The 21,332-nt window shown below is 41.6% G+C and overlaps 1 protein-coding gene across 1 annotated transcript in view; it reads left to right on the forward strand.

The window, feature by feature from the left end:
* LOC311062689 (MAM domain-containing glycosylphosphatidylinositol anchor protein 2) overlaps nt 1-21,332 on the forward strand; it is a gene marked incomplete at both ends in the record, with an annotated part of 584,351 nt that overhangs the window by 314,709 nt on the left and 248,310 nt on the right. The window contains 3 exon segments of the mRNA XM_084081896.1: nt 9,247-9,443; nt 15,959-16,091; nt 17,133-17,402. Of these exon segments, the coding sequence (XP_083938022.1) occupies nt 9,247-9,443; nt 15,959-16,091; nt 17,133-17,402 (600 nt within the window).

Raw genomic sequence — 21,332 nt, forward strand, 5'->3', positions numbered from 1 at the left:
AAAAATTTGTTTGCTCGTTGGGATAGTTGCTTGTTCACTCTAGTCCAGGGGTCTTCAACGTTTTCAGGCCAGGGACCCCCTAGCTGAGAGAGCGATGAAGCAGGGACCCCCCTCTAAATTGTATAAAATTGTGTTGCAGATTCAACTTTTTTTGTTTACTTGGTCTGCTCTTTTTTCCCCTCTACACCAAACCCCTCTGCTGCGAGGCGTTGTGAGCTTGTAGATCTGCTATTTTTTGCTAAAGTTCTCCTCAGAAAAGGGATGCTAGGGTTCAAGTGGTTACGGTAAAAAAGAATATCACACAAAGATTTGGCGGACCCCTGTAGTAACTCTGAGGACCCCCTAGGGGTCCCGGACCCCCTGTTGACGACCCCTGCTCTAGTCGGTCAATGAGCCATTCACTCATTCACTGGTTTTCTCACTCAATCATTAATTGATCCAGTCGATCGGTTAGGTAATCATTCCACCTTGTCAGCTGCCTACTGATTCACTAACTCTCTTGATCATGCACTTAATTACTTTCCAGCTTTTGTATGCAGAAAGGTCAGCATTTATCAGTGTGACCAGGGGTCTTCAAGGTTTTTCAGGTCAAGGACCCCTTAGCAGAGAGAGAGAGAGAGAGAGAGAGAGAGAGAGAGAGAGAGAGAGAGAGAGAGAGAGAGAGAGAGAGAGAGAGAGAGAGAGAGAGAGAGAGAGAGAGAGAGAGAGAGAGAGAGAGAGAGAGAGAGAGAGAGAGAGAGAGAGAGAGAGAGAGAGACCACCACTACGTATCCTATATTACAAACGGCGTGTTTCGCTGCCCCGTGCGGTCTGTTGTCTGAGTGTTGTTATCCGACGGTGCCAGGTTTAGCGAGATAAACAAGCAACCAGGTCTATGAAAATTGTCTCCGGTGTTGCTAGCCCAAAGTTGCTTATAATAAGTGCATTAAGCGGACATGGCAACACTGAGCGTGCGTGCGTGCCAGGTTTAGCGAGAGAAAACAAGCAACCAGGTCTATGAAAACAAGCCCAAAAGAAGCGAGCCCTTCGCCCCGCGGGCTGCAGCGGCCCCAACGCAGTGTGGGCTCTGTGGCCCGTCATGGTCAAACCAATTTTTTTTATTGTGAAGCACAGCATAAAAATATACATTTCCGTTCAAATATATGGGTTGCTTCCTTTTTTTCCAAAACAAACAGACATACATATACACAAAATAAACAGGTACAGTGAAAAAAATATGATGTCAAAATGTACATTTTGACATAACAATAACAATGTGTAGTGTGTTACAAAATCAAAAAATCCAAAATAGGACCGTCATTTTTAGCTTGCGGCCCCTTGGACTTTTGGTATTTTTGCTGAGTGGCCCCAGCTGAGCCATCTTAAGTTGAGTAGCCCTGCTCTAGACTAGACCAAACGTCTTTGCCGAAAATAGCCGATCTACAAGCTCACTAGCCTCTTGTTTGTGAATTGTCATGTCGGTTCGGTTCATTGTCTATGTCAAATGAAACGTGAAAGTGTCCATATGGGCTGGGCTTCCTAGGAAGCGTGACACTTCAATAAAGAAACATCAATCAATCAATCAAATACTTCCCTCTGAGATGTAGTGGAGTAGAAGTTTAAAGCATTGAAAAATGGACATACTCAAGTAAGTAAAAGTACCACAACAGTATACTTAAATGCTGTGCTTAATGAAATGTACTTAGTTACTTTCCACCGCTGATAACGCACATTATTTTTGCTTCGCTCACCCCGCTCCCCTCAAATCGCCCTTTATATTCCTCCGCCGTCGTTGAGAAGTGATTGCATCTCACGGACAGATGAAAGGGAAATGACGGGAAGCTCCCCCGACTTCTTTGAGCGTCGCAAATGGACATAATCTAAAAAGAGCGAGCATTAGCATGCTATGAAAGACAGCACAGTCATGATGAATGCCATTTGGCCGAGGCTTAACCCTTTACGACCGGGAAACGCTTCTGTGTCATTGTAAGATTTTGAGCTATGAACGTTATTTTATACTTTGGGCAATTCAAAAATAGCAGATATACGAGCTCATAGCGCGGCACCGAGTGCCGCGCTATGAGCTTGTATATCTGCTATTTTTGAAACATCTTGGAAATGTGTGCAAAACTATGAATATTTATATTTTTAAAGGGAACATTTTTGACTCAAATCTTTGCTTCTGGGGGTCCCTGGAGCTAAATGTTTTCAGATGGGGGTCCGCGGCCAAATACATATAATTGTGGGGGGTCCTTGACCTGAAGAAGTTTGAGAACCACTGATATACAGTAGAAACACAAGTTTTTCTTGTAAACTGTTTAGAAGACATTTGTAGAATCTCCCCAGAAGCAAAGATAGGAGTTACAAATGTTCGCTTGAAAAGATATATATATATAAGATTTGCACACATTTTCATGACTTTCCAAAAAAATAGCAGATATACAAGCTTATATAGAGCTTGTAGATCTGCTATTTTTGAATAGTCAAAGAAATCTACAGCGACACAGATGCGTTCCCGGGTTTAATGGGTTAATGTGATAGCAGGGCTAAGATGATTAGCTTTGAATCCGTTTAATCAAGTATGAGTGCTCTCTCTCTCTCTCTCTCAAAAAAAAAAACAACAGAGACCAACTATCAGTCGCTTGGTGTCAAAAAAAAAAGAAAAAATAGAAGAAAAAAGGAAAATACCCTCAGATCTGCTGGGGGAAAATGGGTCGACCAGGGGGAAAAAAAGGAAATAATCAATTCCGCTTGTGATTAATCACTACAAGAGGCCAGTCAAATATCATTTGTTTGACTGACTGACATCAGATAAGTGAATATTAGTGATCCGCTCCAAAGCGTATGTTTTTTAGACTCTCTTTATACTGTAGGAGGACGAGTGGGGACTTTGGAATGGATGAATGCTACTCGTATACTGTACTGTAGCCACTGGCTCATTGATCTGAGAAGTCAATGTGTCCTTGGGTTGTACACTACACTACACTACATGCACGCACACACACACACACACACACACACACACACACACACACACACACACACACACACACACACACACACACACACACACACACACACACACACACACACACACACACTCTCTCTAATGGGGGTTTGGGGGTCATGTACAGTATTGAATTATATTGTTGCTGCTGTCAGGCAGAAACCTCTTATCTCCAGTCTTTGAAAATAGCCGATCTACAAGCTCACAACACTTCGCAATGCGCCGCGTTGTGCGCTTGTAGATCGGCTGTTTTCAAATAGCCTAGGTATAAAATAGGGATAAAGTGGTTAATGTGTGTTTTATAATGTAATCATGTATATCTGCAAAGTAACTAGTAACTACATTTTTTAAATAATTGTAGTGGAGTTAAAGTACAATATTTGCCTCTGAGGTAGTAGAGTAAAAGTATGGAAAATTGGAAATACTCCGGTAAAATTGTACTTAAGTACGGTACCTGAGTAAATGTACTTGTTAAATGTAGTTATTTTACACCACTGCTCAAAAGCATCAAAAGTAGCAGATCCAATAAGCTCGAAATGTGCTGCTTTTGATGTTTTTGAATTTGAATCCTGAAAAGTAACATATTTTGGACATATAAGGTTTCCACCCCGACAGAGACGTGTGTAGCGTATACTGTACACATCAAACCCCACTATCGCCACACACCACGTGCCAATAACAAGGCTTTTCCGAACGCGGATTGACCTCTCGACGTTTCTGGCCAGCTCCTCTTAAACGCAATCAAGCGAAAGGTCACGGGGGTCATGATGGGTTATCGTATTTGTGTTGAACACGGCTGTCATTGATCATCATCGTGGCCTCCAGGTTCTCCTTGTTGATCAGTCTAGTAATATCGATACCACACCTAAGGCCTCTGCATTGGTGTTCACCTGAGGAATGTTTTGCCTGTTATATGATGGATCGATCCACGTGTACAGTAAAATAAATCCTGTGCTTGTTTAATCCTAACTGTACAATATTGGTAGTGGTGTAAAGTAACTAAGTATATTTACCCAAGTACTGTAATTTTGTGGTATTGTTACTTTACTGGATTATTTCCAATTTTCATTACTTTTACTTCTACTCCACTACATCTCAGAGGCAGATATTGTACTTTTTACTCCACTACAATTATTTGAAAACTTTAGTTACTAGTTGCTTTGTAGATTTTGGCTATTATTACAAAACATACAGTAACCACCTCAGCCCTATATACATTTCGGCCATTCGAAAATAGCAGATCTACAAGCTCACAATGCGTGGCGATGCGACGCATTGTGAGCTTGTAGATCTGCTATTTTCAAAAGATTTTTTACACATTTTATACATTTGAAAATAGGGACATTCTGCGCAATGAGTACTTTCTACTTTTGGTACTTTAAGTACATTTTGATACCAATACGTTTGTACTTTTACCCAAGTAAATGTTTAATTCCGGACTTTTACTTCTAACAGAGTATTTCTACATTGCAGTATTGGTACTTTTACTAAAAGTAGTACTAACATTTTAAAAAGTGTAGTACTTTTTCCACCACTGAATATTGGATACTTCGGGGTCTGTGTGTGTGCTTGATGTTAAAGGTATAAAGCAACAGATAAAGGACAACAGATGAGAAGATTCTCATTCTACTGCTCTGCCTCCCAGATGTGGAAATGCCCTGACATCATCCTTTAAAGCAGTGGTTCTCAACCAGTGGTCCGGGGACCACCAGTGGTCCTTGGGGGGGTTCCAGGTGGTCCCCAGCTAAATGATGGAGAGTTGGTAACCTAATGGACCCTTATAGATATTTAACTCTTGAGAGTGTAAAGTGAAACCAAATCCATACTTAATGTACAAGAAGTCACACAATTAGAGAATAGGAGAATTGTTATTTTGGTCGTTTGCTTGTTATCTCTCCTATGGTACCAAGTACCAACATCAATACAGCATGGAATTGTGGACAGAATCTTATCCAACTACATCCAAATATTGGGATAGTTGCTCGTTCACTCTTGTCAGTCAATGAGCCATTCACTCATTCACTGGTTTTCTCACTCAATCATTGATTCAGTCGATCGGTCAGGTAATCATTCAGCTGCCTACTGATTCACTAAAACTCTCTTGATGATGCACTTAACCCATTAAGACCTGAAAGCCGATTCTACAAATGTCTTCTAAATCCCAACAGTATTCTGAAAAACGTATGTTTCTATGTCAGTGGTGTTCAAACTTTTTCATCTCAAAATATTTTGTTCCAGGGACCCCCAGAAGCAAAGCTTTGAGTTGTTCGCTTTAAAATAATATATATTCGAAGATTTGCACACATTTTCACGATTTTTCAAAAGTAGCAGATCTACAAGATTGTATCTGCTATTTTTGAATAGCCAAACTATAAAATAATGCTTTTTAGCTCAAATCAAAAAATGACACAGATGCGTTCCAGGTCTTAATTAATGGGTCAATATAAAGTTTTGGATCTGAGAGTCTAAATGTCATTAAATGGTGGTCCGCGGCTCAAATGGCGAAAATAATGGACCTTCATGTGAAAAGGGTTGAAAAACACAGCTTTAAAGGATGTGCATCTCTGGTTTCTTTCCAAAAAAAACATCAGGAGACCACAAGGGGAGGTCAATGTAAATTCCCATCGAAAGAAGGTGTCATATTCACTGCCGCCGTTTTTCCTCTTTCTCCTTTACACATTTAGTGTTTTGTATTTGCTGATTACATGTATTATTTTGTGCATTTTTTATGAATTGAATACATACTTTATCACATGCTGTTTACATTTTCTGATTATTTACATACTAGTCCATATCTAGACAGCAATATCAGTTGAATTAAAATGAGAAATGTTCTTGTGAGGGACCAAGCAGTCAAAGTATAAGGCAACACAGGTTTAATTTCAAATTTCAAAAAAGTAACAAATGATTTACCAAATATCCAAAAAGACTAGTTATGTAGGGCCCTTAAAAGAGCTCAACAGAACGTAACCGTACTGACAGTAATGTTTAACAAAACAGGCGAACTCAACTAACAGACCTGACTTAATGACATAATGAGGGATATGTAGTGGTGGACCAAACCAATAAGTACACACAGGGGAGGACAGCACATATACCAGGAACTAAAGATCAACCAAACAAATCCCAATCCCCCCCTTTCATTCAAGTGTCTTGGTACGGTCCTTGGCTCAGCCCACTGCCAGCGTTGCCAGATTGGGCGGTTTTCAAACTCATTGGGCTGGAATAAATAGCCTTGGGCGGGCACATTAAATTTAATTTTAAAATGAAATTAATTAAAATTAAAATTAAAAATGTTAACATATTTGGCGGGTTATTATTAGCCTCACGTCACCAGACTTCGCATAATTAAAGAAAAAACCGAATTAAAACCCGAAAAGAAAGTACCAAAAACTAAATTAGACCCGAAAATGCACATGCACGCGCGCTGTGCTGCGCGCGCGTGCATGTGCGTGCATGTGGGCTGGTTTTTATTGAAGTGGGCTGGTTTTAAGTTGGGCTTGGGCTGGAAACTGTCATACAGATCTGGCAACCCTGCACAGCCCACTGCATAAAGCCTGGCTCCACCCTCAGCCTCAGCATTTGCCACTCCTCCAGGAAACAATCAGGTAACTCAAACACAGATTTACACAAACAACTTGAGCATATTCTCAATAAACTTCACAAACGTGTTTGTGTCTTATGTATTTTAAGTTCAGTGGTGTAAAGTAACTAAGTATATTTACTCTAGTACTGTACTTAAGAACAATTTTGAGGTATTTTTTACTTTACTGGAGTATTTCCAGTTTTCAGTACTTTCACTTCTACTCCACTACATCTCAGAGGCAAATATTGTACTTTTACTCCACTACAATTATTTGAAAACTTTTAAGTACTAGTTACTTTGTAGATTTTTATTATTATTACAAAACATACATTAAACACACCAACCCAACATTTCATTATTTGAAATAGCCAAGCTTGTAGATCTGCTATTTTCAAAATATTTGTTTTATACATTTGTCACATTACTTTTTTTAAATTTTGATACCAATGCTTTTGTACTTTTACTACATTTTGAATTCCGGACTTTTACTTGTAACAGAGTATTTCTATATTGCAGTATTGATACTTTTACTTAAGTTAAAACATGTCAGTACTTTTTTTCTACCACTGCTTAAGTTTCAAGCTTGTAGATCTGATACTTTTGATGCTTTTATGTGACGCTGTAGTATTATCAAATAAGGTGTTCTTTTACAAAAACAAACCCCCACAAAGTTAAACCATTGAGACCTGAAGCCGATTCTACATGTCTCCTAAATCTCAACAGTTTTCTGAAAAACATATGTCTCTATATCAGTGGTTCTCAAACTTTTTCATGTCAAGGACCCCCAAAATTATATGTATTTGGCCGCGGACCCCCATCTCAAAATATTTTGTTACAGGGACCCCCAGAAGCAAAGATTTGAGTTACAAATGTTCGCTTAAAAATATATATATTCAAAGATTTGCACAAATTTTCAAGATTTTTCAAAAATAGCAGATCTACAAGCTCATAGCGCGGCACTCGGTGCCGCGCTATGAGCTTGTAGATCTGCTATTTTTGAATAGCCAAAGTATAAAAGGTCATAATTATTCTGATGCTATATTTACACATTTTGCTGGGTACCCCCTGGAACACCCTCAAGTACCCCTGGGGGTCCCCGGACCCCACTTTGAGAACCAATATCATAATGTATATTGATAGATCAGGGATCTCCACACGTAGATTTACTGGTCCATTTGGTTCCGTTTTGTGATCGATTATGGGGGTCCTTAATTGGGATTTAATACGTTTGAGAACCACTGCTCTATACGCATCCATCACTTGAAATTCTGATGATGCAAGGCAAGGCATTTTTATTTGTATAGAACATTTCAACAACAAGGCAATTAAATATGATTTACACAGAACATCAAGGGAAACAGAAACACAATTATAAAATAACATTACGATTCATAAAAGAAAACAAGTAAAAAATAACAGATACAGTTACAGTGCAGAAGAGAAGGAACAAGACAATAAGAAAAGTAACTCGATCAAAGGCAGTGGCAAACAGAAAAGTATTTAGTTGTGTTTTAAAATATATTAGAGTGGCAGCAGACCTGCACCTTTCTTGGAGTTTGTTCCAGATAATGTGGTGCATTAAAAACTAAATGCTGACCTTTCCCAGATGACCTGAGAGATCTGGATTTGTATGATATCGTACAAGATCAGACATTTTGGCCCTAAAGTGTAAGGATCTAAGAACTGGAATGATATGTTCTATGTGATATGGTGTAACGTAACTAAGTACATTTACTCAAGTGCTGTACTAAAGTACAGTTTTGAGGCATTTGTAGTTTACTTGAATATTTCCAATTCCCAGTACTTTTACGTCTACTTCACGTCTTCACTACATCCAAATATTGTACTTTTACTCCATTACATTTATTTGAAAACTTACTGGTTACTATTTTCTAAAGATTTGTATACCTTTTGAACGTGAAATGGGACATGCTGCACAATGAGTACTCTTACATTTGGTGCTTTAGGTACATTTCGATGCCAATACTTTTGTGCTTTTACTCAAGTGAATTTTCAATACCGACCTTTTACTTGTAACAGTATTTCTACAGCAGTTTCTTGCAGTATCGATACTTTAACTAAAGTGTAGAATTCGAGTACTTTTTCCACCACTGAACCATTCAAAGCGTTATAGACCAGTGGTTCTCAACCAGTGGTCCTTGAGGGGGTTCCAGGGGGTCCCCAGCCAAATACATATTTAGGAACCAAATTGACCCTTATGTGTCTGTAACTCTGAGAGTGTATTTGGTTCCATTTGTACACTCTCAGAGTTAAATAAACACTAATGATGATGATACAGTGTAGATTGGGACCCCCAAGAAATCAAAATGGTTGAGTCCCTGGCATATCTTTTCAAATGGGGGTCCGTGGGCTAATATGTGTCAATTTGGGGGTCCTTGACACGAAAAAGGTCGAAAACCACTGTTATAGAGTAGACCAACAGCAGTATTTTTAAATCAATTATTTGACACACCTGGAGCCAATGTAAGGATTTAACGACTGGAGTGACACGCTCCACTTTCTTGGTATTAGTAAGGACTCGATGATGTATTGACCAGCCCTCCTGTGTGTGTGTGTGTGTGTGTGTGTGTGTGTGTGTGTGTGTGTGTGTGTGTGTGTGTGTGCGTGTGTGGTGTGTGGTGTGTGTGTGTGTGTGTGTGTGTGTGTCGTGCAGACCTGGACGACCCGGTAGTGACGGTGCACCAGAGCATCGGTGAAGCCAAAGAGCAGTTCTACTACGAGCGGACGGTGTTCCTGCGCTGCGTGGCCAACTCCAACCCGCCGGTCCGCTACAGCTGGCACCGGGGCAGGGAGGTGCTGTCGCAGGGCTCCGACAAGGGCGTGGAGATCTACGAACCCTTCTTCACACAGGTAAGTCCGAGAGGGCAACGACGCTCACGATTGGTCGATGACGGATTATTACGCAACGGGTAGTTCCCGACGAAGCAATCGGATTGGTTGAAATAGGCTATCTACTCCATAGACCATTGGTTCTCAAAGTGGGGTCCGGGGACCCCCAGGGGTACTTGAGGGGGTTCCAGGGGGTCCCCAGCTAAATGATGGATAGGAACCAAATGGACCTTTATGGGTCTGTAACTCTGAGAGTGTACAAATGGAACCAAATGGACCCTAACGGGTCCATTTGGTTCCATTTGTACACTCTCAGAGTTAAATTAACATTGATTTTACAATATACATTGGGGTCCCAGAGATATAAATGCCATTAAATGGGGGTCCTTGAAATTAAAATGGTTGAGAATCACTGCTAGAGCCGTAAAAAAAATTCTCTTATGGGGGTCCCTGGTATATCTTTTCAAATGGGTGGTCCGCAGGCTAATAAGTGTCAATTTGGGGGTCCTTGACATGAAAAGGGTTGAAAACCACTGCCATAGACGCCTCCTCCGACTCTGGGGGCGTCTGTATCTGCGGGCGCCGTTTTTGGGAAGGCAAACTTGAGTATCAAAGTCCCCGTTTACACTAGCAGCCAAATCCAGCCTGAATCAGATCTGTGCCTCATCCAGATTGGAATCCGATTGGCTTTATGTAGTCTGAACAGAGACAGGTCACATGGAATCTGATTTTTACAAATCCGACCTGAAGCCACATTCAGATGTGGTTTTCAAATCGAATTCAAATTCGAAAGATGTGTCTCAGTCTGAACGCAGTAACCTGATCTAACCAACACCCATGTCACATATCAAACTGTCCAAAACGTTACTTGCAGCGCGACCCGAGCGCCACTTACGTCATTACAGAGTGTGAGAATTTTGGTTTACGAGAGTGCAAGGGGTGTAATGAAAACAAAACAATAGTGCAGTATATGTTTTACAGAAGATATGGCGAGCAGCATTCAGTGGACAGGCGGAGATATTCAATGTCTCCTATAGCGCTTTGAGGGGGACGCCTCAGTACAAGCTAAATGTGTAGGAATGTTTAGGAACAAGGCAATATATGAAGACATACTGTATCTCGCGGCATGGCAGAAAATGGGTTCACAAGGTCCTATCTGCAGTGTCAGAGGAAAATAAAGAATTTTAAGAACACATATAGAAAGATAAAAGTCAAATATAGCGGCCGCGGATACAGGTCGCTCCAATGAACTGCAGCGCCCAATGAGGTATAAGTTTCTATATCTATGATCTACCCATACTCAAACATCTAATCAAATTATAAAAAATCAGCAGCTTGATGGAATAAAATTCCATTTAGATTTAGTCACATTTTAGTCGTCTTAAATGTTTTAGTTTTAGTCTAGTTTTAGTTGACTAAATATCATAAGAATTTAGTCGACTAACGTTGATCGTCTACAGTTGATTTAGTGTACTGAAATCTTATGATATTTAGTCCACTAAAAACTAGACTAGAACTAAAATATTTCAGATGACTTAAATGTGACTAAAACTAAATAAAATGTCATTTAAAAGACTGACTAAAACTAAATAGAGTTTCATTCAAAAGAATAATGACTAAAACTAAATCAAAATTTGCTGTCAAAATTAACACTGGTTGTGAACTTGTACTGTGGATAGGCTATTTTCGTTAGGCTGCCAGTTCTCAGATTCCATTAAAAAGGGGACTTATTATACTCATTCCCAGCTATTATATTCATATTCTGGGACTCCGCTAGAGCAGCTTTGCATGATTCACAGTTAAAAAAAAAACCCTATTATTATTACACCGTATTATTATCTTGTACTGGCTCTTTATGCATGTCCTCATCTCAGCCTGGGTGTGAAACAAGCTGTATTAGCTCCTGCCTGCGTCCAGCGTCAGATGCTAAATGCTCAGTGCTGGAAAAAGCATTCGAATGTTTTACTTAAGTAAAAGAGTCAATACTGCGGTGTGGAAATACTCTGTTACAAGTAAAAGTCTGGAAAGTCCATCACAATCATTCTAACCCCTTTATCCATATATTACACATTGGCTATTCAAAAAATAGCAGATCTACAAGCTCACAGCGCGTCACTTTGTGCCACGCTGCGTGATTGTACATCTGCTATTTTTGAACATTTTAAAACAATCTTGAAAGTGATTCTTCTATCCTGGGGGGCCCCTGGCACAAAAGATTTTCAGATGGGGGGGGGGGGTCCGCGGCCAAATACATATGAATGTGGGGGTATTTGACATGAAAAAGTTTGAAAACCACTGCCTTATTCACCTGTTTCCTAGGCTGTGTGTTTTCCACTTCCTGTCGATTTCATTGGATTTCATTGGATCAAATCGACAGGAAGTGGAAAACACACATCCTAGGAAACAGGTGTATACAAGTAGCCTGGTTCCAACCCCATAATCACTAGCGTGGCATTCAGGGTCTGGTGATGCTGTAGAAAGGCAGGGTTTTCTCGGTTAAAAATCGAACCGGCGGCCCGGTTCGATTTTTAAGGTAGTAGTGTAAAAGTACAAAAGTATTGGTATCAAAATGTACTTAAAGTACCAAAAGTAAAGGTACTAACATGTTTGAAAATAGCCTTTGTATAAAATAGGGCTAAAGTGGTTAATGTATGTTTTATAATGTAATAATTTATATCTGCAATGTAACCAGCACCTAAAGTTTTCAAATGATTGTAGTGGAGTAAAAGTACAATATTTGCCTCTGAGATGTATAGTGGAGTAGAAGTAAAAGTATTGACAATTGGAAATACACCAGGAAAGTAAAAGTACCTAAACATTGTACTCAAGTACAGTACTCGAGTAAATGCACTTAGTTACTTTCACACCACTGCATGGCCTTCAGACTGAATAATGGAGTGAAACCAAATGAAAACTCAGGCTGAGTGTCAGGCTATATTATACAACAGTACGTGCTTTTTTTTAAACGTTTTTTTACGGAGAGTTAAAGGATGTAGGACTTGGCGGCGTGCCTCCCCCCCCCCCCGGTCCCCATCCTGTCCCTATCATTCCTCCAAATCATCCGTTCCCTATGCTTCCCTCAGCCGACTCCAAAAAAGCTTAGCAGCACGGATGAAAGATCACGGTCACAGTCAGGTCAGGCAAACAGTTACACTCTGGTGTCTCTCTCTCTCTCTCTCTCTCTCTCTATCTCTCTCTCTCTCTCTCTGATTCATTCTGCTGCAACAGAGGATGTATAAAGTAAACGTTGGATGATGTATAGAGGAGGCGTTTCAGTCGACCTCGTTAGCAGTGCGTTTTTTACCGCTAGTAGTGACGATGATGCAAGCATGTGAGTGGGATGTTTACCTACGTAGCAGCGGGTCATTTCAGGACGCGCGCGGGCGTTTGTGTGTATATAGGTCGTCTCTGTCAGGTGAAAACCTCACACGCACACACACAGGTTTGTACTGGTGAGAGAGAGGACAACATCAACATTTTAGGATGGTGAAGTAATTTTGTAACCCTGCTCACCCCTAAAGCCAAACATTTTGCACACGACAAAACGGCTCGCAACTCAAATTCCACTGTACTTGTGGAGGCATTTCACCCTCACAAATATAGTAATATGCAAACACACACACACACACACACACACACACACACACACACACACACACACACACACACACACACACACACACACACACACACACACACACACACACACACATATACAGAGACAAGCGCACGCATGCACACACACACACACACACACACACACACACACACACACACACACACACACACACACACACACACACACATACACACACACACATACACACACACACACACACACACACACACACACGCGCATGCACACAAATTGATTTTCAGGCTTCAATATGTCCTGGCCATCATGCTGTGAAGTTGTGAGGAGAGCCTGTGGTCTGTGTTATAATACCACTGATGTCCTGATAGTAGACAGACAGAGGGGGGGCAGGTTGGGGGTAACCGAGGGAGGAGGGGTTGTTCGTAATCTAATACAAATGAGATGATCACAGCGTGATGAGGCTGACTCTGGTCTTAATCTGCTGCCCTGCTCCGAACCCTGACCCCCCTCCCCTCCCCCCCCCCCCCCATCTCATCCCCACTGTGAAGTGAGGCTGATCAAAGCCCCCCCCCCCCACCGTCCTTATCCCGCTCCACAGCCATGTAGTTGGGGCCAGAGGGGGTCAGGCTGGTACTAACCACAAGACCCGAGGCCGATTCTACAAATGCCTTCTAAACCAGGATATATATTAAAACCAGAAAAAGCACAGGTCTCTCCGCCAGGTCAGGTAGGTTATTGTGGGCCAGTAATTGTCTGAATTCGCCAATCAGGATGGAATATGAAAAAATATAAAAAGTTAATTAATTAATACAAGCTGATCTTTACATTTTGCGAGCTTGTAAAATCAGATTTTTTAAATTATTTTGGTAAATATGTTGGAAAATAGAGGAAAATGTGTTGAAAGATTTTGTGGAACATTAGTGAAACACAATAAGTGTTGCACTGTAATGGCGATGGTCCCAAAGTCCCAACACCAGGTTGAATGTGGTCAAAGATTCACCCTTGATTGAAGAACTCTCCCCCAAGACATGGCTCCATTTCCCAGCTTCCCCTTGGGCACGTCCAGCCTCTCATATCGTTGCTGTCAGGTTGGAAACCTCATATGTTCCAAAACTGTTGCTTTTCGGGATTCAAATTCAAAAATAGCAAAGGTAGCAGAGCTTCTACTTATCATGCTTTTGTGTGACACTGTAGTATGAGCAAGTACGGCGTTGATTTACCAAAACAAACACTAAAAGTTTGAATATGGAGATAAGCAGTGGTGGAAAGTAACTAAGTAAATTGACTTAAGTTCTGTACTTAAGTACAATTTTGAAGTATTTGTACTTTACTTAAGTATTTCCAATTTACAATACTTTTACTTCTACTCCACTACATCTCAGAGGCAAATATTGTACTTTTACTCCACTACAATTATTTGAAAACTTTAGTTACTAATTACTTTTCACATGTAAATTATGACCACTTTAGCCCTATTTTCTACATAGGCTTTTTGAAAATAGCAGATCTACAAGCTCACAACGCGTCGCATCGCTTCCCGACAGCGACAATATCAAATCAATCCCTCCATCCAATTTGGTGGCAACTTTGTCCACTCTTCCCCCTCTTTTATCCACCACACACACACACACACACACACACACACACACACACACACACACACACACACACACACACACACACACACACACACACACACACACACACACACACACCCTTGATTGAAGGACCCCTCCCCACCCCATTCCATGTCTCCCACCACCACCCCCCGGTCAGTTCCTGATTACCCCAGCGGCCCGAAAACTCAGAGGGGGGGGGGGGGGGGGGGGGAGGGTGCGAACCGCGGTGCAATCGAGCGAGCCGGCAAACGAATGATCATCTCCTTTGGAGGAAAAACGGCACGAAATGAAAATGCCCCCCGCCGCGCGTACAGTACACTCCACGGCAGGGAGTGTACCTTTTTTGATCGAGAATTTACATAACGTTGCTGTCGGGCAGAAACGTCGTACTGTATCTCCATATTTTAACTTTTTTTTACATAAATTAACGCCCTACTTGATCGTACTACAGCGTCAGACAAAGGCATCAAAAGTAGCAGATACACACAAGGGACGCGTTTCGAGCTCGTCGATGTGCTAGGTTTTGAATTTGAATCCTTTAAATTATCAGATTTTGGACGTATGAGGTTTCCACCCGACAGAGACGATAATCTACAACAAGGGAGAACTCTGGCTGAACCCTTTCTGTAATGGAGACCCAATTCAGACGGAATTCGCAACGCTGTCGGTTATGAATTCATAATCACTCCTGGCTGCGAACCTTTCCCTTCATAGCTGCTACGCTGTTAACGAGAAGTTATGTTCGTTTGATTTCACAAACCGCCGGTACTTAGCACTTTTCTTTTTGACTACAGGCTGTGTGTTTTCTCTTAGTTCAATATATGCACTGGCGGAAAGTAAACTTAAGTACATGTCGTTAGCCTGGGATCCAGCCTGATTCACTACGTTTGGCGGAATATGTTTTCTCACTTCACTTCCAGGCTTAAAATAATTAATATTAATATTTTCGGAAATTTCTATGGGAAAAATGTATGGGCTTTCGATTTGTGGCACCACAAAATGGCCACCTCTGCTATGCCCTATTGTAGGGAAAGTTTTTTGCTGAAAACGGCAGCTCGACAAGCTCACGACACAACGCGACACGTTGTGAGCTTGTTTATCTGGTATTTTCATGTGAAAGCTTACAATACAGATGCTGAGGTTTAAGTGGTTCAGTAAAAAAAAAACTAGTTTGAGTTCTTCTTCCACCACTGTTGATTTCACAAACCGCCCGTACGTTGCACTTTTTTCTTTGACTACAGGCTGTGTGTTTTATCTCTTGGTTCAATATGTGGATGTAGTTTTTTTTCACACCAGTGTTTGGTTTTTGGTCTGAGCTGCAGGGGGAAACCAAAATCCTCAAGCTGAAGAACCTGCGTCCTCAGGACTACGCCAACTACAGCTGCATCGCCTCGGTGCGCAACGTGTGCGGCATCCCCGACCGCAGCGTGATCTTCAGACTCACCAACAAGACAGGTACGGTTATACCACCGCAGGGGCGTCACGGCCATTCACTGTGCGTACGACGCGACACCCTCACTCTCACAGATCCGTGATTTCATACCCCCCACTTTTTGAAAAAAAATAACCTACTAAATAACTAACTAAATAACCTAACCCTAACCCTAAAACCGAAATAAAGTAACCAAAACACGAAAAAAAACTTACAAAATCCGCCCAAAAAACGCAACATTTTGAAAATACAGAATGTGTTTACATTTGACAGTTACACGTGTTACACGCGGCACTCGGTGCCGCGGTGCCGCGCTATGAGCTTGTATATCTGCTATTTTTGAATAGCCAAAGTGTAAAGTAAGGGGTATAGTCCACCGAAAGTCCACCCCCCCCACCTTCTGAGAGCCCGTGACGTCCCTGATACCACCGCAGGAAAACACCTGTAACGCTGTGGAAGATATACTCATTGTTCATTTAACTCGAGAGAGTGTGTAATTTGGTCGGAACCAAATGAACGTGTGGGCAAGTGATTTTCTGTGGTTTAAAATAAGTGTTAAAGGTTTCATGACATCACATTTCTATTTATTTCTTTTCTGTTTTTTTCGTTTGGTTTTATGACCTCAATTACACCCAAAATATCGGTACTTTGAGCATTCAGTGGATTTTCGGTGGTCTGGGGTTTTCTGAATAATTAGGCTTAGAAACGTGCTATGATTGGCTTGTGGACTTTGATGTCAAAGTGCATTAATTTTTTTCTCTCACAGTCAAGGGGATCATTCATAGATTGGCGAAGAGCGCCTTCTAGCATAATCATTAAACACGTTTTTTTTTAAAGAACACATATTATGTGTCCTTGGTGGTGAAGTGTTGGATTTGAAAGAACGCATAATATGCCAGGCAATGTGTTAATACACGTTTGAAGGACCATGATAAAGACTTTATTGTTTTGTAAAACCAGCATGTCATGAAACATTTAAATAGCTCTATATTCTGATAGTACTCATTGATATCTACAGTAACTGCCCGAAACCTCACCCCCTCTCTCCCTCATCCCCCTCGCAGCCTCTCCGTCCATCAAGCTGCTGGTGGAGGACCCCATCGTGGTGAACCCCGGCCAGACGGTGTCTCTGGTGTGCATCACCACGGGCGGCGAGCCCGCACCGGCGCTCAACTGGATCAGCAGCAACGACAGCCTGCCGCAGCGCAGCGTGGTGAAGGGCGGCACGCTCACCCTGCCCGCCATCACCTCCGACGAGGCGGGCGTCTACAGCTGCGTGGCCAGCAACAACGTGGGCAACCCGGCCAAGAAGTCCACCGCCATCGTGGTGCGAGGTGAGAGAGAGTCCAAAGTCGGGATGTTTTTTGTTTTTGTTTTCATGCACAGTAAACTCTTATGATGTGATGCACGTTAACACATTGACCGCCAGAGGTTAATCTCATAATGTACTCACCAGTGACAACGTTTTATTGTTGTTTTTTGTTTTTTTCACGTCGCCATAGACCTTGTTAAAATCCTCAAGATTGAGCTGTGCACTGTTTGTTTACATCGCGGAGATCTGCCTGGTTCGAGCAGTGAATACCACGTGTCAAACGGGGCATCCATGTTGTAGTTAGAACGGTTTATGTTAAACAGTGACCACCAAGGACAAAAAACTACAAGGAGAAAATGTTTCAGTTTCGTCATTAGAACAGGGGCCAACGGGATCGGCAAAACCGGATCCCAAATAATTCTGTTTCCGGTGGTGTTACAGTGAAATGTGCCGTATCGAAAATTGAAAAAAGTTTTTTTTTTTTCGAAAAAAAGGAAAAAGCACCACAGCCCGTAGGCTACGGGATCGGCGCTTTACGGTTGGATTTATCGGCCCGTAGGCTACGGGCCTGGCGGCCAATGTGTTAAAGGACAACGCCTGGAGAGTGGGGCAGGTACGGGTAGAGGGAGATCAAAGGGAGACCTTTGTTTCAGCTTCACCCAGATGATGGCTGCTGAGATGGTTATTGATGAGCACTCAGGGGCAGCAGTTCAGGGACTCTTGGTACATACTGTAGACCTGGGCTGGGTGGTGCTTATACCAGACGGCTTGATCTCTCTAACCACTAAGCTATAAGGCCAGAGTGGGCGGGGGAAGGGACAGTGGGTGGTTGCAGAGTGGCCGGATGCAGAGACATTCAGCGGGGGGACAGGTACAATGGACATAAGCTCTATTCACAGCAGCCATATTATGAAGACATTCACAGGTGGTAACACCTGTGAATGTCTTCATAATATGGTAATAATATAAAATGATACTAATGAAGGCTCTGTTCCATTCTGGTCAAACAGAGTCAGGGTGCTGATATTGTGCATGTTGGCCCTACAGTTGGGGTCCAGGGACCCTCATGGGCTTCCAAATGGCCCCTTACAGGTGTGTAACTCTGAGAGTTATGGGGGTGGTGGAAACCACTGTGCTAGACTAAATGGATCAGAGCCTTCATTAGTATCATTGGTAACACCTGTGAAGGAAGTGATAATATGGCTGCTGTGCATAGAGCCTATTGGGGGCGGAAGTGACTCATGGGTAGAGCGGCCGCTTTGGAACTGGAAGGTTTCCAGTTCAATCCTGGGCTTCCCCAGAGCTAGTGTCGAAGTGTCCTTGAGCAAGACACTGAACCTCTAATTGCTCCTGATGAGCAGGTTGGTGCCTTGCATGGTTTCCTCCACCATCGGTATAGACAAATCCACAGACACGCTGCCTGTAGCTGCCTGTAGCTGCCTGTAGGCAGCCGCCATTGCTGCTGTGTCGCGGTGTCGGAGCGTTGACACGACTCGTCTATATGAATGTGTGTGTGAATGGGTGAATGTAATGCACATTCATTGTAAATATAAATGCACCATTTACCATGTTACATTAGCAGGTGGCAGGCAAGAGAAAAGAGCAGATCCTAATCCTAATGTATACTTTGAGGACATGCAGTCACATGATCTCGGCGCTTGTGTTCCCTGTTCACGTCCGCACGACGCATCACGTCCACGCGGTGTCGAGTCGTGTTGTGAATGAATGGCCCGGGCTAGCGGAAAGTCAAGGGCAACGCTTGAGGCAAAGCGCTGTGAAACCGCTCATTAAACACACGCTGATTAAAAGAGTGTTTGCAGCAATTAAAGCAAGCCAGACAGGAGCCATTAGAACGCTCTCTGAACATCAGTGGCACAAGGATTTGTGTCCGAGACATTTTCCCTGAGCTAAGTGACAGTGCTGTAAGAGAAACTATTGGTAACATCATGTCTATAGTGCGTTATAAACATACTTCGCTGTCAGACAGAAACCTCTTATCTCCATATTCAAACTTTTTGTGTTTGTTTCCGAAAATTACTACTTGATCATACTACAGCATTATGCAAAAGTATCAAAGTAGCAGAAGCTCGAAACGCTCAAAATCTCCTTGAAATATGGAGATAAGATGTTTCTGCTCGACAGCAACGATATGCTTGTGACTTGCTGCACCCCAAGAGGGATAGTTAAGAAGGGAAGCTGCAGTAACTGCACTTTTTTTTGTACAAATTGCAGTGATCTATGTAGCACAGTAGATATGGTTACAGTGTAACAGAGTAGATATGGTTACAGTGTAACAGAGTAGATATGGTTACAGTGTAACAGAGTAGATATGGTTACACTGTAACACAGTAGATATGGTTACAGTGTAACAGAGTAGATATGGTTACAGTGTAACAGAGTAGATATGGTTACAGTGTAGCAGAGTAGATATGGTTACAGTGTAACACAGTAGATATGGTTACAGTGTAACACAGTAGATATGGTTACAGTGTAACAGAGTAGATATGGTTACAGTGTAGCAGAGTAGATATGGTTACAGTGTAACACAGTAGATATGGTTACAGTGTAACACAGTAGATATGGTTACAGTGTAACAGAGTAGATATGGTTACAGTGTAACACAGTAGATATGGTTACAGTGTAACAGAGTAGATATGGTTACAGTGTAACAGAGTAGATATGGTTACAGTGTAGCAGAGTAGATATGGTTACAGTGTAACACAGTAGATATGGTTACAGTGTAACACAGTAGATATGGTTACAGTGTAACAGAGTAGATATGGTTACAGTGTAACACAGTAGATATGGTTACAGTGTAACACAGTAGATATGGTTACAGTGTAACACAGTAGATATGGTTACAGTATAACACAGTAGATATGGTTACAGTGTAACACAGTAGATATGGTTACAGTATAACACAGTAGATATGGTTACAGTGTAGCACAGTAGATATGGTTACAGTGTAACACAGTAGATATGGTTACAGTGTAACACAGTAGATATGGTTACAGTATAACACAGTAGATATGGTTACAGTGTAACACAGTAGATATGGTTACAGTATAACACAGTAGATATGGTTACAGTGTAGCACAGTAGATATGGTTACAGTGTAGCACAGTAGATATGGTTACAGTATAACACAGTAGATATGGTTACAGTGTAGCACAGTAGATATGGTTACAGTGTAACACAGTAGATATGGTTACAGTATAACACAGTAGATATGGTTACAGTGTAACAGAGTAGATATGGTTACAGTATAACACAGTAGATATGGTTACAGTGTAACACAGTAGATATGGTTACAGTGTAGCACAGTAGATATGGTTACAGTGTAACACAGTAGATATGGTTACAGTGTAACACAGTAGATATGGTTACAGTGTAACACAGTAGATATGGTTACAGTGTAACACAGTAGATATGGTTACAGTGTAACACAGTAGATATGGTTACAGTGTAACACAGTAGATATGGTTACAGTGTAACACAGTAGATATGGTTACAGTGTAACACAGTAGATGTGGTTACAGTGTAACACAGTAGATATGGTTACAGTGTAACACAGTAGATATGGTTACAGTGTAACACAGTAGATATGGTTACAGTGTAGCACAGTAGATATGGTTACAGTGTAACAGAGTAGATATGGTTACAGTGTAGCAGAGTAGATATGGTTACAGTGTAACACAGTAGATATGGTTACAGTGTAACACAGTAGATATGGTTACAGTGTAACACAGTAGATATGGTTACAGTGTAACACAGTAGATATGGTTACAGTGTAACACAGTAGATATGATTACAGTGTAACACAGTAGATATGGTTACAGTGTAACACAGTAGATATGGTTACAGTGTAACACAGTAGATATGGTTACAGTGTAGCACAGTAGATATGGTTACAGTGTAACACAGTAGATATGGTTACAGTGTAACACAGTAG

Source organism: Gymnoscopelus microlampas (genome assembly GCF_963454915.1).
Source record: "Gymnoscopelus microlampas genome assembly, chromosome: 16".
Taxonomy (NCBI): domain Eukaryota; kingdom Metazoa; phylum Chordata; class Actinopteri; order Myctophiformes; family Myctophidae; genus Gymnoscopelus; species Gymnoscopelus microlampas.